At 38.0% G+C, this 17,909-nt stretch overlaps 1 protein-coding gene across 3 annotated transcripts in view; it reads left to right on the top strand.

Moving 5' to 3' along the window:
* st3gal8 (ST3 beta-galactoside alpha-2,3-sialyltransferase 8) overlaps positions 1 to 16,324 on the top strand; it is a 17,867-nt gene extending 1,543 nt beyond the window's left edge. For 2 of the 3 annotated variants that reach the window (XM_025060054.1, XM_008320569.3), the window contains 8 exons: positions 8,255 to 8,600; positions 8,887 to 9,013; positions 9,101 to 9,236; positions 10,964 to 11,157; positions 11,252 to 11,431; positions 11,558 to 11,603; positions 11,916 to 12,035; positions 12,688 to 16,324. In XM_025060054.1, the coding sequence (XP_024915822.1) occupies positions 8,459 to 8,600; positions 8,887 to 9,013; positions 9,101 to 9,236; positions 10,964 to 11,157; positions 11,252 to 11,431; positions 11,558 to 11,603; positions 11,916 to 12,035; positions 12,688 to 12,855 (1,113 nt within the window). In that variant the 5' untranslated portion in view covers positions 8,255 to 8,458 and the 3' untranslated portion in view covers positions 12,856 to 16,324. Of the gene's footprint in view, positions 1 to 6,563; positions 7,225 to 8,254; positions 8,601 to 8,886; positions 9,014 to 9,100; positions 9,237 to 10,963; positions 11,158 to 11,251; positions 11,432 to 11,557; positions 11,604 to 11,915; positions 12,036 to 12,687 lie in introns of those variants that run through there. The other variant, XM_008320570.3, reaches the window with a different exon arrangement.
* The last annotated feature ends 1,585 nt before the right edge of the window (positions 16,325 to 17,909 follow it).

Below are 17,909 nucleotides of genomic sequence, written 5' to 3'. Positions count from 1 at the left end.
GTTTTCAATGGTTTATTTTGTTTGGAGTCTAGAAACAAGCATTTGTTACTAAACACCTTATTGAACACCCCAGCCAACGCCACCGTACACCATCTTCATTAATTAACAACTTGTTTTACTTATGTAACAAGCCTTATATTCAAGATTACTGGTAGGGTTTAATTTGAGGGGGGAGGGAGGGGGGGTGTGGGGGGGGGGGGGGGGGGGGGGGGGGGGGGAAGAGTATTGCAAATGTGCAGTCCCTTAGCGTTTAACCCTAACCTTGTTTTTGAATAAGACGAGGAAACCAGAAAACCACAACACACATTGGGGCCAGGCGGAGGGGGGAAGTATATATTTATATATATATTTCTTTTATGTCACATAACAAAGACTATTTTAGCTTTATGGGAAGGTTATGAGCAATGATGATTAATTTATGATTTATGCTGCATGTGTTAATCCACTTTAGTGTATCTCATTAAACCTAATGTAGTTCCTGCAATAAATTTACCTTTTGTGAAGATTATGATGAGCAGTTAAAACCCGCATGACCATTTTTCTTGTTGACTAATTTTATTTTATTGCTGCAAATCTTCCAAGAATAGTAAAAATATTAGAAAATAAAACATACAACACCATAAGTGTAGACTGCAGACCATGAGATTATTCCAGTGAAAGTATCTGAAAAACTATGTCAATGTTAAATAATAAACACATTTATTTCTTATTTATTGTCTAGGATACCTGTTAAATGTTCTTTTTTAGCAGGTTTAAGTTTAATTTAATTCCTTTTTTACAACCAATGAGACAAATGTGTTTTGTAAATTTAGGCTACACAAATAAGATGGCTTAACTTGATAGAGGGCCTCAAACTTGAATCTTTTTGTGCTGTCGTGACAACAGGGTCTGTTGTCTTTAACAAGTGAATGGATATGGACAGGGAATTTAGTGTACCAGCATTAACTTTTCATGCATTCTTCGTGTTTGTATTTCTGGTGTTTGTTCAGGTGGTTGAATAAGTTAGTTGTGTTGCCCTGCGTCACTCTCACATTGGTCAGTGAACAATTTGATGCTCCCGGGTGCTGCTTGCTGCAAGGAGCGCTATGGTCCTTTGGTCGCCCCCTGGTGGTTGACTCTCTTTTGGTGGAGAAAGTGCTCGATTTCATATGCAGCAGAGCCTGATTTTTAAATGTTTATATTGCTGATGATCATCCTAATTTAGTCATGGCAACCAAAACTGTGATTAAGGTCAAACTCCTCACCTGACCTAGCCCAGCCCAACCAGCAACTGGTTGATTGACAGACCCTGACAGTTAGGCTTACCAACGAGCTGTATCAATGGCCTGTGCTAAATGGCCTGTTGGTCACATAACTGGACAACAGGTCATATAACTGGCCAATTATGTGGGAGAAGATAAAGTCCTGTTGTGTTGACCAGTCCCCAATGAGGCCCAATATGCCATATGGCCAGTCCACCCCTGCACTGGTCTATGGTACTGATAAATACGCCTAAATATTGAGCACCTTAGACACAACATACTAAAAATGATACTTTGTAATATATTAAAAGAGTTGCTATCCCAGTTTTATCTAATCTAGTAAACTAACATTATCTTCTTATTAAGTCATTATTTCTGTCTTACAGGGCAGCTACCATGTGTCATAGTGGCTGTTGTTTTATTTTAGGATTACTAATTCAATCATCCTCTGCAGCTTCCTGTGATAATTCAGTTTGTGTAACTCAGCAGAGCTCAGCTCTTGTTAATTAAGGTTTTGTAATGAACAATCACAGACCATCTTCTGGCTTCACCTCCTCTTTTCTAACTGCCATTTAAGAGAACATTCATAAATGGTTATACATATATCTGACAAGTGCTCATCTACCTCACCCTGCAAATGACTAGAGAGGTTCAAGTGTTTAGCACAGAAACTGTCTGTACAGGAAATACAGTCGATACGATGTACAGGAAACTGTCGATCATGATACAAAAACTAATTTCTACAGAGCAACTCTTTAAGCAATTTCCAAAACCGTCGGGCAAAAAAGCAGATGTAGGACATGAAAAACACTCACCCTGGTCACACCTAAAAACAGAAATATGTTTCACACACAAAAACACGACAAAAAGTGACTAAATGAGGGCAGTGTTTACACAGGTTAAGGTTATAGCCAGTGGTGGCCTAGTGGTAAAGGAAGTGGACTTCGGTCCGGAAGGCCCCAGGTTCGAATCCACCAACTAAAGGAAGCGGACTTCGGTCCGGAAGGCTCCAGGTTTGAATCCACTAACTGCCAGGTTGCCACTGAGATGCACTGAGCATGGCATCGTCCTCAAGCACTGCTCCCCGGGCAGTGCTGCCCACTGTTCACTTTGGTGATGGGTTAAATGCAGAGGGTAAATTTTGTTGTGCATGTTTAAGTTTAAAGGATCAGAGATGACTGACTTAGTTTGACTATTTCTGATGAATAAGCTAATGTTTTTTTAATTTTCTAGAGCATTCTTAAATTTGATGTGTATTTTTTTTTTTGTTCCTTTTTGAAATTAATTAAACATCTCCTTGTGAATAAAACAGAAATATAGTGCTATTCTTTTTGGGGAGCACTAATAGTTGTTCTTTGCTTCTGCCTGTTTTAGTGTTCATTGCTGTCATGAAGCGTTTGATGGCTGTTTGTGACAGCGTGTTTATGATATGATGTTTTGTTGGACTACTCTGCCGGGATATGGAATCACATAATTATAGACGGAGACAGATTGTGTGGAATGTGAGTCAAACGCCCTCTGTATTTGGACAGATATGATTACAGAGGCCCGGTTCTAAATCTGAACTTCAAGAACAGACCCTTACAGACCTGACCGGCTGTCCGTCTGTTTGTAGGTCACTAAGTTTCTTTTCTTATTGACAGAATGAAATATTTCTCAGTTGTTTTGTGTCTAAAATGAGACAGTAATTATATTAAAGACCATTTATACACTTTAAGCAAGGAACTTGTCATGATGATGTGTGTTGAGTACAAAGGCAAATGGGTAATAGAAAATGTGTAGACAAACCACATTGTTGTTATAATAAAAACAAATCATGTAACTGATCAAACCTCAGCTAGCAGCGAGAACGTAAATAAAATCAGTCTAAATGATGGCTGTTTAGTATTTCTCCTGGACAGAGTTTATTAGATCAGACGTATTGATTATAAACGCTGCTGATAGTGGTAAAGAGGTGGTGGTGTTGCTTAGGTATTTTCATCATCCTTTTAGTAGCATCTTAAGACATGAAGGATTCATGATACTTGGCTAATGAACAGCGAAGTACTGTATTGCTACAGTCTTAATTTTTAGTCTAGATAAAGGGAGTAGCCTCACATTCAACGGTACTTTTCATATGTGCTTGCAGCACTTCCAAAAGTTCTAATTCCATTGACAGTGACTACATAAAATATTTTACTGCTGCTTTCACAAGTGTATACTCATCTGAAGTATGAATTTCTTTTTGTCCCCCATAATGAGCGCCAGATATTCTCTTCTATGGCAAACATGTTGGGTTATCATGCTTTTACATTATCCCCCAGGAAACAGTTTTAGTGTTAACTGAACCCATATGTTCATGGAATTGAGGAGGCTGCTATAATGTGGGATAATTACCCTCAACATGAGAGATGTTGCTCAATCCCACTTCATCTTAAACAGCGTTTTTGTGCAGCAGAGGTTCCAAACTTTTTTCCTGTTGAACCCCACATTCATAGAGTTGATGCTTCATAACTGAAGTAAACTTTAATTTTAAATTTAAAAAAATATATTTACATGGCTCCTCCACCCTCTATAATAGCTCTGCACCCCCTAGGGATGGGAGGGACCCATTGATGTACAGTATGTGTCCCAGAAGGAAAGGTTGTCACAGAATAAAAGTGAAAAAGTTCATCGAGCCAATGAAACATTTGCAACATGTCACAAGACCTCAATTCGTTAAGCAATAAAACATGAGACTAGAAATAGAGTGTGGAGTAAAACGTATTACAGCATTCCACTCCTACTTTAAATGTTAATGCTAGAGAAACATGTACAGGTTAATAAGGGGCCCTAGAGGGAAGAAAATAACTCTATACTTTGTTACAAAATTGTATTTGATTTTTTTAAGTGCAATTCTCATCTGCTGTATGATTATAACTTGAGAAAACCTGCCCTTTTTTATTTTATTTTTTTAATTTGAGAGGATCTAACTAAAGGAGGCACACTTCAGAGTGACCTATTTTTTATATTGAGTGTTTGAGACATAAGAAAGTGAAAATGAAGACGTTCCCGTCATTACAGATATACAGGCGAGCATAGTTATGATGTGGTCCCAGGCCGACATTACGCGACTTTCTGTCTCTGATTTAGCACAGAAACAGGAAGTGACTGAGTGAGCACAATTCTTTCCTTGACTATTTAAAACTACTCCCCTGTCTCTGTCCCTCTCTGTCTCTCCCCGTCTGTCCCTGTGTCCCGAAGAATTCTGGAAGCTTCAGGTCAGCTAATTTTCCCAGCTGCCTCTGGTCAGTGACCCTTTACTTTGGAAGACGATCAGTTTGTTTAATGACATGTAGTTTCTGCCGTCCTCATGGAAACCACAGTGTTTATATTGGTCAGGGTAATAGTGTGAACAGCACCTTGCAAGCAACAGAGTTTTGTGTAGCCATTTTATCCAGGAGCAACTATTCAATGGTCATTGTAATTACCTTTGTTTGAGTAATCATACAACGTTGCCTTTTTAACCACAAAAATAATTTTCCCAAGGCAGCAACATCCATTTTACAGACATCTAACTCCAGCAGTCCACGAGACTCCTTCTGTGGCATCGTTGTTTTTCCAGCTTGCCACTGTTTTCCATCTGCATAACAGCTGGCTTCCATTCTGGTGTCAGCACAGAGGTGAAGGGTCACCAAGAAAGAGAGTCTGAAGTACTGTCACATGGTGTCCACAGCACAGGATGCCATGTGAACCCTCCCTCCAAAATCTTAAAATAACACACAAAGTTACTTTGAAAGAGACTTGGCTTCATGCCACCCTTATCTTTCAAAGTAATCATCACCACACTTATTGTGTAAAGTTTGGAGTTTTTCACAGAGCTTAGAAATGTTTACTCCGGCTAATGTATCAGCACAACTCAAATGTTAAAACATTTTCAGAATTACAAATCTAACTTTAATCAGAATTACAAATCTAACTTTAATTAAAGCTCAAAATAAAACAAAATAAATAAACAAATGTAAATGAAGGACTTGGTTATTCTCTATGAAATCCATCACACAGTATGGATATTCCACATCAGTTCATGAAAATTTAAGCTGCAAATACGTCAATTTGATACTATGTAGTTCAGTGAGTTTACATGTTTGACAGGACTTAAATACAGTATAAGGAAAGCAGGCTGGGATTGGAGGGCAAATTATGGTGGAAAATGATGGCAACATAGAGAATGAAGAAAAAAATTAGAATTAGTCTTAAATTAATACTTTACTAAGGTCTTAAATGCACCAGAAACAGTATCTAAACTTACAACTTTATTCTCGTCATTTGTGACTTTATTCTCGTTAACATGTAACGTATTCTCATAAACCTATGGCTTTATATTTTGTAATTATATATACTGTATTTTCCCAACTACAAGTTGCTCCAAAGTATAAGTAGCACCAGCCAAACAATGTATAATGATGAAGAAAAAAAACATATGTCGCTCCAGAAAATAACACACATATATAGGTAAGTCGCACCTGAGCATTTCGCAAACTCAGCCAAAGGATGGAAAAAAGTGTGACTTATAGTCCAGAAAATGTGGACGGTGTAAGGATATTCTACCCTTAATGTGGCCCTAATACACAGCTGTAGCAGACTGATTCAGACGTTCAAGAAAAATATTCAACGCTCAAAATGACCCAATCCTTGAACCACTCTAGAATGTAATGCAGTGTATGTTAAATACAGACTTCCACACAGTCTGTCAGGATAGTACTGTGGGTTTGTCCTCACTTGGCTGATGATCTAAGGCAGCTTGACACAGGACTCACAGACAAAGTCTGTGTTCCCAACATGTGCAAGTTGTTTTCGTGTATCACAGCTTCTGGCTTGTTGTTGTCTAACATGTTGTCGGGCACATCTGTCTGTCGTTATTCAACGTCAGAACAGTGATGGAGGCTCTGTTGTGTTGTGTTGACTCAAAGCTCATTTGCTGGAAACAAACTTCTCATTATACTCATTCACACTGTGTCTTAAAACTGATTATTGACCCTGATGATGTCTGAACGTCTACCAATAGAACTTTCTTTCTTTCGTTTTTACAGCATGTTAACTTTTGTTGTTTTTCTTATTCTTAATTTATTTCTTTGTGTTTTTTCCCTAATTTATTCCATACTTTCATCCTTACATTTATTTATTAATTAATTATTGATTTTTTCCATCCTACAGATAAAGAAAAATGTCATTTTTTTTTGTATTCCTCCATTCATTTGTCCAACTCTTTCCTTGTTTTTGTTTTTTTACCTGACTTCCTTTCTTTCTACCTTGTCATTCATTTTTTTCTGATCTTGCTTCTATTTTTGCATCCCCCATTTTTTAACCAATTTGTTTTACCTTCCTTGTAAGACCTTCTTTTTTCCTTTCTTATTCTCCATTTCAGTCCTCCCTCCATGCCTCCTTACTAATTTTTTTTCTTGTCTAACTGTCCTCCTTTCTCTATTCTCCCTAATTCTTTCTCTGCATTCGTCTTTTTTCCTCATTATCCCATCTCTCTTCTTTTCTTTCTTATTTTCTCTTTAGAAAATGTTCCAATAGGACATAGATTGTGATTAAAAAAAAAACCCACTTGTTTAAATAACAAAATAGAACTAAATAAAGCAGCTGTTATTTTGGTGTTTAAAGTGTGAATACAACGCTGATGAAGTTTGATCTGATATTATACCCTGGCTGATCACTTAAATATGATCATGATATGAATACTTAAGAAAATAATGTTATAAAGACACAACAGCCGTTTTCATGAATGTTATGGTCAGTTTATAAAGCCCTCATTACACCAGTCTTTAACTGTAATGTTTGTACAGTTATTTTATTTACTTTCTCTCAGGATCAAATTTTAACAGATATTGATTGTCCTGTGTGGACTTTCAGATCTGGACTTAAACAAACTGTTTGCCCTGAGCAGGTTTTTTTTGAGTGAGATCAAGTTGGCAGCGTAAACAGTGGAACTCGGCACAAAGAGGCGAATGCTAATTTGGTAAATTCACTTCTGGAATTTCTTTTTCTTTTTTTTTCCAAAGGCAGTGCCCTTTTCTGCCTGAGGATGATGCAGATAACCGTGAGTTTGTGTGTTTGCGTGGGGGAGGTTTAATCAGTAAGCTGTCTTGACTTGTCCAATCCCATCCTGTTTTTACTGTAAAACTCTGCGGAAGTCTGGTTTAATGAAGCTGTTTTGACAGCTCAGTTTGGGCGTGTGTTGGCAAGTAATCCCCAACTTAATGTGTTTTAAACTTTTTATTTATCTGGATTGTGACAGAAATCTTTGACCAATCACAGGGCAGTAAAAAGACCCAAGAATGCTCCTATTGGCTGCCCTTCAGAACCTGTGTAAATGCCTCGGGTGATTTTAGAATGGTGTTGTTTACTGTGTGGTGTACACTGACGATTATACACTCTCATGATTCAAACCACATTTTTCTGTCCTGACTGAAGCTCTCGATAGAAAAAAAAATACATAAAAATAGTTTTGGGCTCCAATGTAATTGAGTTATTGACATCAGGTGTGGGCCAAGGGTTGGGACGATACAGACCAGCTGTAGCTGGCTACAAACCTTTTCATGTAATAGCCCAAAATTATTGATTGTCTCGCTCCTCAGAGTCTTGACAACTTGTTCAGCCAACTTTATGAAGCTGTGATGCTGCTGGTAGAAAGAAAAGTTCTCCCAGTGTAAATGGAACAGAGACTATAAAAAAAAACCTTGTGTGAGTGCCACACCATCGATGAAGAAGGACATTCAGAGACTGGGGGAGCGAGAGAGTGAGTGAGATTGAAGGACATTAGGGCAGAAAAAGGACTGAAACAGTAGAAGCCAAACTGAATCCTGGTCTGATTGGTATGCAGAGACCAAGTCTCTCTTCATGGAGACATTCCTCCAGGAGAAGGGAGTAGAAATGGGGGAGTAAAAGAGTAGAAGTTGCTCACTTCTACTATTATATTGTAGATAACTAAGAGAAAACATCAGTTCATGGATGAAGCTGAAGTGTTTGTGTCTTTCTGTCTGGCTTAGGTGAAAAACAGGTCATGTCTCCACCAGTCACTGTGTAAAAGTCTGAGGCTCCATGGAGAGAAGGCAGAGTGGAGTGACCGCAGAAGAGTGGAGCACATCCAGATGACACAGTCTAGTGATGCTAACGTAGCAGAAAGAATGGCCGAGTGACACCTCGACAACACATCCTTCCTCCCGTCTTCCGCACTCTTCATCTGTGCAGCCATGATGCCGAGGAGGAAGCTGTGCATCCCTCTGGTGATTGCTGCCATTCTCATCCTCATGCTTGCAAGTCAGAGCATCCAGAAGAGGCATTTCCTGTCTCTGACATTGTCTCTTCCCAGCATGCCGAGCAGACAGGAGTCAGGTGAGTAAGTGAGGTCAGAATTTGTGGCTATGACCCCACAGTTTCGGCACTTTGAACGTTGGTGTGTTTAATGAACATAGAATAAAAACAGATTTTCTGAAATAACGAACAAATATTTTTGTCTGTGTAATTACTGTAAGTAATTTATCTGGACCTCATGCAACTTTGCTTTGTACCCAGAAAAGTCTTAATTATTTTAGAAGAAAACACAGGCGGAGGGAAGTGTCACTGCAGATAAACACAGCACCATATGTGCTGTTTTCTGACTCTGTTGGTTTGTTTCCAGGGCTTGAGCATACAGCACCTCATGTTGACCTTTCCCCTGACCTCTCCAAGATTCCCACCCCTGCCAAAGTCTCACAGGCCGACACCAAGAAGAAGCCAATTGAAAATGACTCCCAGAAGAGTCCGAGGTCAGATATTGCAGATCGCTGAGCCGCTCTTGTCTGTTTCCTGATTCTTTCCTCTCTGTCCTTCTGACTCAGATGTTTGTCTTTCAGGTCTTGCGGTTGTCCAACCTGTATCTCAGACCTGACGACATCAACTTGGTTTAGCCAACGCTATGACCCAAACCAGCAGCCAGTCCTGCGAGACACCATCAGTGACTTTGACCCTGATGCACTCAAATGGTGGCTGGTAAGTATAGAAGCAAAGAACTGTGTATCTGTACTCCCGCAAAATTAGACGACTAGGTCTTTGTGCTTTAGAATGTTTTCAGTTTTAACTTTTATCATGACCTTGAAAGCCTTTACGTAAAGAGAGCCAACATACAGTACTGTCAATCTGTTAGTTTGGACACTGTCCCTTCAACTGAGTTTGTCATACAGGTTTAAAATGTTCTTTGGTTCAGTTTTCTTGTATTTATTTTTGCTTGGATTAAGGCATTTACTATAATTTCATGTATTATTTAATCTCTTTTCTTTGTGTTTTTTTTTTTTTGGTCAAAGTTTAATATCAGCTGGATACAATTCAACAAACTATGCACAGAAGTTATTTACAGGCTCTACAGTTGTGATCTTCTTTTCCAATCAATAAATAAAAAAAGTGAAGTAAATCAGCCAGATTTGTTTCTAGAAGGCCAAATAGGGAAGTAAAATATAACGCACGCTGTCTTTTTAGTGAGTTTTAATAAATTATCAGGAGCTTTAATCAACATTAGTGTTTTAATGCAAACAGAAATGTGGGATGTCTTAAATTTTGTCTTAAGGGAGGCTGTTAGGATTCTGGATGTGGAGGAGAACGTCCAAATCCGTTTCCTGCATTTATAGATTAAGTTCTGCAGCAGAAACCATTAGTAAATTAAAAGGAGGGGCTGGTACAGCAACCAACAGCAGTCTAATCCACATTATGCAGCACGTTCTGTTCTGTATATCCTGGAAGTGAGTGCGTAGAATATTAATGTAAAATGCATCGTTTTGTCTAAAGTTCAGAAATAACTAAAAAAAAAAACAAGCAATATTAAAAAAAAAACACTTGATAAAACCGGTATTAATACCACACCAGGCCTGTTGATTAGCAACATTTTAATATTAGAATCGACAAGAAGAAGATGTGAAGATACGATGGAGTTTTATTGTGATATAAAATATAAATATGAGAAGAGGTTTCTCTCAGCATGTTGGCGCTATGACAAGAAAACTGCAGTACTAGAGGTACATTCAGAAGTGCAAATGTAGCTGTGTTCAATCTTTATTAAGAAGAATATGATAGATGCCAGAAGATAAAACTGTTTAAGGAAGTCATGAAATGTGTGACACGATTGACAGATGGGTGCAGGATAGAGCAGTGGTTCCTGCCCTTTTTTGGTTTGTGACCTCATTTTGACAAATTTCTTTTGACACCGGAAACATTTTTTTTTTCATGATGGTTGAACAGTGTTGCAAATGCAGATTAGCTAGATTTTATTTTCCCTGATCAAATGTGCAGTTAGGCTAGGTTGTCTTTACAAGGATGAAAATGAATACTGAACAATCTCTCAAACATAAAGTTATGAAGAGAGCTGTTGCAACATCTTGAACTGGCAACAGTAAAGATGTGAAGTCTTACAGTGCCTGAGTTTCAGTGTCAGGTTGTCATGTCTCTTGTGTCTTATTACTGTATTTGTCAACTCACCACATTTAACCACAACAAGCATCTACAAAAAACATGTGCAAATGTGCAGGGGTAGGTGGTCAGGCAGGAGTCTCTGTAATGGTGAAGTTGAGGTCTGCACTAAAGATGAAGTAATAGCAAGTCATGAGAGTGAGTGAGGAACTGGAAGTTGAAGAAGTTAGGTGTTCAACACGTGGCTCACACAGGTCAAGGTGTCTAAGCATGCTAAAGGAAACACATGTGAAAGTATTATTTGTTTCTCACCTGGTCAGGGTCTGCAGCATTCCAACAGAGAGTTGACTCTGGAGAAAGTGATGTCAGACATGTTCAAGGTCATCTCTCCACCTTCTGAAGACTTTAAGCCCTTCCTTTCACGATGCCGCACCTGTGCAGTGGTCGGCAACTCGGGCAACTTGCAAAAGTCTGGATACGGCAACCTGATTGACACCCATAACTTGGTCATCAGGTTAGTGTTGTAGACACACAAATATCAGAATATTTTCTTCATATGACAAACACCTTAAGTTTTTTTTTATTATTATTATTATCGTTTTCCTCAGGATGAACAAGGCAGTGACTCGAGGGTTTGAGCATGATGTGGGGAATCGGACCACGCATCACTTCCAGTATCCAGAGAGTGCGTTGGATGTCGGTCCTGGAGTGAGCCTTGTCCTGCTGCCATTTAAACTCAGAGATCTGGAGTGGCTGACGAGTGCACTGTCCACTGGCGAGATCAAAATGTACAGAAATATCCAAGACTCAAGATAGTGTACATTTGTGTGCATTATTTATTTACCACAAAATACTCTCTTGTTATAGTGAAGTATGTTGAAGTATCCATTGGATTTTTTTTTATGTGATTTTAGGACCTACATGAGGGTAAAAGAGAGAGTGGTGGCTGATCAGGATAAGGTAAAAAAAAAATCTGTTATTATGTCACATTGTACATCTAGTAATTGCTTTTTTATTCTTTTATTGGAAGTTTTAATTTGAAATGTTTCTTCTTTTTTTTTACCTCTGGTACTACTGAGAAACAGCCACTCCCAGGTCACAATTCTTATATTTTACAGGATTAAAAAAAGCTTTAACTTTCACCCTTAAAGTTGATGAGAATTTGTCTTTCAAAAGTCAAAAAGGAACTTTTGTCCTTAATTTTAGGAGGTGTGCATTCATTCATCTCAGAGAAAACATTTAACAGTTTATTCTGTTATTGCATGTGTTCAGGTTTTGGTCATAAACCCGGTCTTCCTGAAGTATGTGCATGATCGTTGGACAGAGTATCACGGCCGTTACCCCTCCACAGGAATGCTGGCAATCATCTTCGCCCTACACACCTGTGACCAGGTACATAGGACAATCCACAGCATTAATATTTCAGTTTTTTATTTCACATTTTTATTCTGATTATTATCGGGTACCTGTCGATTAATCAATATTCCTTAATATGACAGAAAGACAAATAACAACAGGTAGAAGTGTGTTTCACAAGTTACATTCAAACATTTCTATTTTTTCTTTATGTATTCTTATTAATACAAAAAGTAAAAAATATACGTTTATAAATTATGTCCAACAGACTCAAGTTAGAAAGACTTTGTTCCGAACATTTTTTGTTCATATTTCTATGGTTTATGTGTGCGTATTTGGTAACATATTGTAGAAAAGAAGTGGATATCAAGTCAAATCAGGAATACCAAAGCTTTGACCGAGCTGACGAGTTATTTCAAGTCAAAGTTGTTTTTTCTGATTATACCAATGCCACTTGAACCTTATACACATAGTATATAAATATATATCATCTATATATATAGATATATATATATCTATATATATAATTAATTTGCTCAATTACCTAAACATGGCCACAGATATTCTACTGTAGTCCTTGAACGTATCTCTGTATACCATGGTTAACCATATGCAGCGCAGTGCACTGTGTTCGCTGCAGTTTCAACTGTGACCACATGGTTATCATTAGCGTCCTTTCTGTGCTCAGGTGTCAGTGTTTGGTTACGGAGCGGACAAGCTGGGGAACTGGCATCACTACTGGGAAGAGAATCGTCATGCTGGAGCTTTCAGGAAAACGGGCGTCCACAACGCTGACTTTGAGACAGAGATCATCCATCAGCTGGCCAGTGAAGGTAAAATCAGTCTACACCAGTGACAGGAGAGGACCTGCTGACTGACAGTGTGATGAAGGGCCACCACCTGTCAGTGGAGAGTTGAAAACAAACCTAACTTGAAATATATTTCCCACTGGGGGGTACAACATTCTGGAATAATTAATGGCAAACCATAGACTGGAAAGGAACGAAGGTGTTCAGGTGTGCTGGACTGAGACCACTGTATCTGTGTGGGATTACCTGTGGACAGAACATGTAGAGGTAGAAGAAGGCGATCAGCTGACCAAGTGGACGTCCTGTAAATCTTTTCAGGAGATTTTTTGGTCTCATTTATTAGAATCAAGTCCTAAAGAGACATGAGGTTCAAAAATGATGGTTCCATTTAGATTATAATTTTGGCACATCATACTGTATGTGTAGGCTTCAAATTCAGTTGGTTTTCCTGCCAGGAGAACATTGACATAATCAAACTTCAAGTTCTAAAATGAAACCGGGCTCATGTTGGGCCAAAAAAAGGTTGGACTTCACCCTGGACCACTGACTGGTTCTTCCAGTCCATCTCAGTGCCAATACAGAAACAGAAAAGCTACTTACACCTGACTGCATGTCTTTGGACCTAGTATGAAATAGTTAAGAGAACATGAGAGAACATGCAATCTTCACAAAGGAGCTCTCTCTTTGATGTCATTTCCACTCAACTTGGGAAAATATGACAATTCTTTTTTTTTTTTTTTTGGGGGGGGGGGGGTATGTCCACTTTGAGAACAGGTGAACCGTCCTGCCGTCACACAATGACGTCAAATCGATCTTTTGATTGTTGCTCTGAGTGGGAAACAACCACAGACTTTTATATAAATATATGTTTGTATTAGATCTGATAATTGTTATACAGGGATTCCCTCTAGTTTTTTAATCAAAGCACTTTGTCCTGGAGGAGAAATGACACCACAAGGCCACGATGCTCCTCCTCTGTCAAAGCAGCCATCTCAGCATCGGTCGTCTTAACCTGGAGGATCGTGACTGGAAACAGTTACAATCGTTACGGATGTTTTCTTTTCTTTTCATTTTTTTTTCCTAAACGAAATTTGAGGTTCATCCTTTAATTGTTGATTATTCAACAGTCGGTTGGTTATTGGTTGAGTGAGCTGATTTAGAAACATTTTTCTTTGCATTTAAATATTTTGAAAGTTAATCTGTGTTGGAAATCAATAGGTAACAGATTTGGTGCAAAGTGGTGATGCCAAAAAACTGTGAGTGACATCTGAACTCTGTGAACTCTGGATACTTAAAAGTCTGATGGTTTAGGTTTAAAGCTGCAGTGCGTGACTTTTAAAGAGGGACTAAACCTGTCAGCTCTGAAAGACTGTCTTCATGTTTCCCATCTAGCTGTGTTTACGTCCTGACATTCCCAGGCTGCTCACAGCCGGGGATTTATTTAGCTTAGAATAAAGCAGACGTGGAGGACGACTGGAGGGACAAACAAGTGAAGCAAGATGGCTGTAAGAAAAACAAAAACAAAGGAAAGCTGGACGATCAAGGGATTGTTGTTTGCTTCCATAGTAAAAACATAAAAACATAATAATAATCTCATCTAATATTTAAAAACTAAAACCCACTGCAGCTTTAACAGAATCACAGCTGAATGATGTGACACAGACATAAGTCGTGATCAAGTTTGAACTAAAGATTTATTGATGAAAATAACCAAGATGATGTCATACAATCAGAAAGATTTTCACTAAATGCCACTTGTACAGAGTGCAATGATTTAGGTTAAAAAAAAATCGAGAGTCCGACCAAAAGGCTTGACCAACCATGTGAATGAAGGACTGACCAGAGAAGTGAGTCAGCTGACTTCTCTACTGTGAATGTACGAAAGACACATCATCAATGGTGGAAATGTGTGTGGCTTTGTTTACACTGTGAAGAGTTTAGGAAGTTTTCACTATTGAGGTTTTTTTGTGGGTTTGCGTTATCTTACGAAGTGTGACATCTGTGCCATCTGTGGCTGTAAAACCCTGTTGTCATTATTGCATCGATGTTGTGCTTCCTGTTTATCAAGGTGTTGGAAAGAGCAGGCAGCAGCCTTTAAAGAAAAAAAGATATTATTTTAAAACTTTCTTTTTTGCTATCCCAAGTTATTATGCAGGTTTCTCCTGACCAAAGTAAATATACAAAGTATTATTTCCTTTTAAATCTTTTTTGCACCAGTACGCCTACTGACAGCCAATATTTGCGCTCAGGTTCTTTAGCTAAATGCTAATTGAAATGGCCTTAAGTTATGTTTGTTAGTATGAATCAGTAGAGCTGTCTTAACCATATCTACATTCAGGATTATCGTAGAACTACAAATTCAACACTATTGAATATTTATGTTTCAACTTAATTTTTAGTTAAGACATTTTTTTGACCGAGTTGACCTGACACTGACACAAAATCTATACCTTGAATGAAGTCCAGGAAACAAGTCAGAGTTTGATTTTTTTTTTCTGTGAAAATAGGTTTTTTTGGAGCAGCAGTTTCCCAAGTACAATTTAAGTTATAATAGCTGCAGTATTGTTACCCCATAGCTAATAGCCAATAACAACATTTCAAAACTTAAAATATAATTCAGTCTTATATTTTATTGCTTTTACTTGTCACTTTTATTGATGTACTCTTGGTTATGACAATTCTTCTAACTTGATTTGTGTTTAATTTGTACCTTTTTCTTAAAATGTTGTCACATCTCACATAGGAAGGTTCCACGGTTCTCTGCCAATGTTTCTTTAATTTGTTAATTTTATATGGTTCAAGATGTCTGAACTTGTCAGTCTTGTGTGATTAATTCATTGACCAGTCAGTCACAGTTTAGCCTCAGTTATTCCTCATCATTAATCCTGACACTGTTAATTCCAAGTTTGCAGCAGTGGAGTTTTTTTTTTATGGTGTTTTTATTGACCACGTTGAATTCAACGAGCACTTTGTTAGAAGCAGACCGAGGCCTTATAAATAATCCTAAATGCTGAATCATCATCTGGAGGCTGTTGCTCTGTCGGCTTTGGCTGCAGTTTAGAAAGCAGTGTTTCAAATTCACTCTTGTTTTCCTGGAGCGAGGCTCACCGTCTCCTCAAACAGACTGCTGACTCACCGCTGGCTGTCCTGGTCAATTTGATTTTCACACTTTTTATTCACCTCTACGGGAGCTCACCGCTGCCCAGCTGTAAAACGGTCTGACTGAGTGGACGAACAGCACCATGGTGTGATATAAACCTTAGCTCGGCCATTAAATGACAGAGCAGCAGCTCTCCAGCGTCCAGAGCTGGATTAATGTATGGACGAAACCTTTCTCTGTTTGTGTTTTAAGTGGTCCTAGACAGATTTATTTCCTCACGTTCTGTTGTCCATAGATAGAACCTTAAATTCCCACTGTAGCGATCAATGGACAGTATTTATATCAGGGACATAAGATACCAACGACTCAGCTCTGTTTAATATCAGTGTAATAAACTCTCACTCGGAATTATCAAACCCCCAAATCGTAAATTGTGTTCTGGCGAAATTGACTGACCTGCAGCAGTGTTTGTCACAGCAGAAGGAGACCTCTGCTTAGGTAAGAAACTCTGAATGTCTCCAGAGCTCCAAACAGTACTGTTATCTCAAAGTACACCGAGCCGTTAGCTGGAAAAGTAAACTCTGGTTAGCTCACCACATTGCGAAACTGCATTATATGGAAAGAATGTTTGAAATAATAATACAAAAATGATCCATTATGCTGTCTGTAAAGGCATTTGACAAGTTCTGGACTTGTTCTGGACTGCCACCGTCTCTTCAGAATTGTGGTTCGCCCAATAATAGTTTGGCGGTCCTGTACATTTTTTTAGTCAATGTATGGTCTGGACAAAAACAATCAATCTGCAACATAATCACATCTAAAAATAAGAATAAATAACAAAAAAAAGGACACTCGTGATGTAAAAAAAAACAACAACGTAGTATTAAAGCTAATATCCAAAAATAGTTACACTGAGGGGAACTGGACAGAGTAGTTTTTTTTTTTCTCATCCAAGAGGCTTCTTCAGTTCTTCTTCAGTCCCAGAACTGAGGAAGCCTCTTGGATGAGAGGTGAAACGTCTTCAAAAAAAATTCCTCCATCCAGTTGCCGATGTAACTATTTTTGGATCAATGACCTGGATGACTGAGAACCTAGACAGACTAATAAAATGTGTCAAAGAGTAATTTCAATATAGAAATTCATTTTATTTACATTTTGTTACAACTTTTTCAATACCGCAATATGTCCAGATTTGAGAGGATGAATGTATGTTATGTTATTTTTACAGATTAAAACAAATATATCCTAGAAAAAAAATAATGGACGCTGTTGTGGCTGTTTTGAAGAGACTGAAAATTAAACATTAAATTTATATATTTAACACTAATGAAAAAATAGAGGAAAATTGAAGTGTCCATGTCTCAATTCTCATTGTCCACAACATATTTGATTAATGTTTTACATATGTAAAGATGATTTTCAATAAAGTTTTATTTTGTATGATGCAACACGTGCCAGTATTTTCAAGATAGATACCAGGTAAGAAGATCTCTTTTACCTTCTATGTTAGCCCTACTGTATTTCCTTTGCATTTTGTACATACCCAGCAGTGTGGCAACAGGTGTCCATCTTTTTCCCAGAATCAGAGTATGAGGAAAAGTTGGCACAAGCTGTGGAGGATCACGGACACACAAAGGCATATCATCAGCCACCAGATCACCGAGACCCTAAATACAACAATAAAAGGTAAACTTTCTCCTGTCAGACTGCATACATGACTCTATTGATTATCACTACCAATACAGCTACTTTTCCACTTTAAAGAAAGTAATTTTAAGAAATAGACTATAATAATGTCTATTATGTGTATCTGTCACACTTGCATTTTTGCATGATAGTAAGACTATAGTCTTACTTTGTAAATATTTTTGAAATATTCAGATAAAATATTTTTTGCTGTTTTAAGCACAAATTATTCATTTGGAAGCATGTTTTAGAGCATAAACTTGCATTTAAAGGCATTTCTGCGACTTTATTTTTTGCATTTTTTTCTGATAGTAA

Source organism: Cynoglossus semilaevis, chromosome 11 (assembly GCF_000523025.1).
Source record: "Cynoglossus semilaevis isolate Cse_v1.0 chromosome 11, Cse_v1.0, whole genome shotgun sequence".
NCBI lineage: Eukaryota > Metazoa > Chordata > Actinopteri > Pleuronectiformes > Cynoglossidae > Cynoglossus > Cynoglossus semilaevis.
This window is presented reverse-complemented; position numbering and strand designations above follow the sequence as displayed.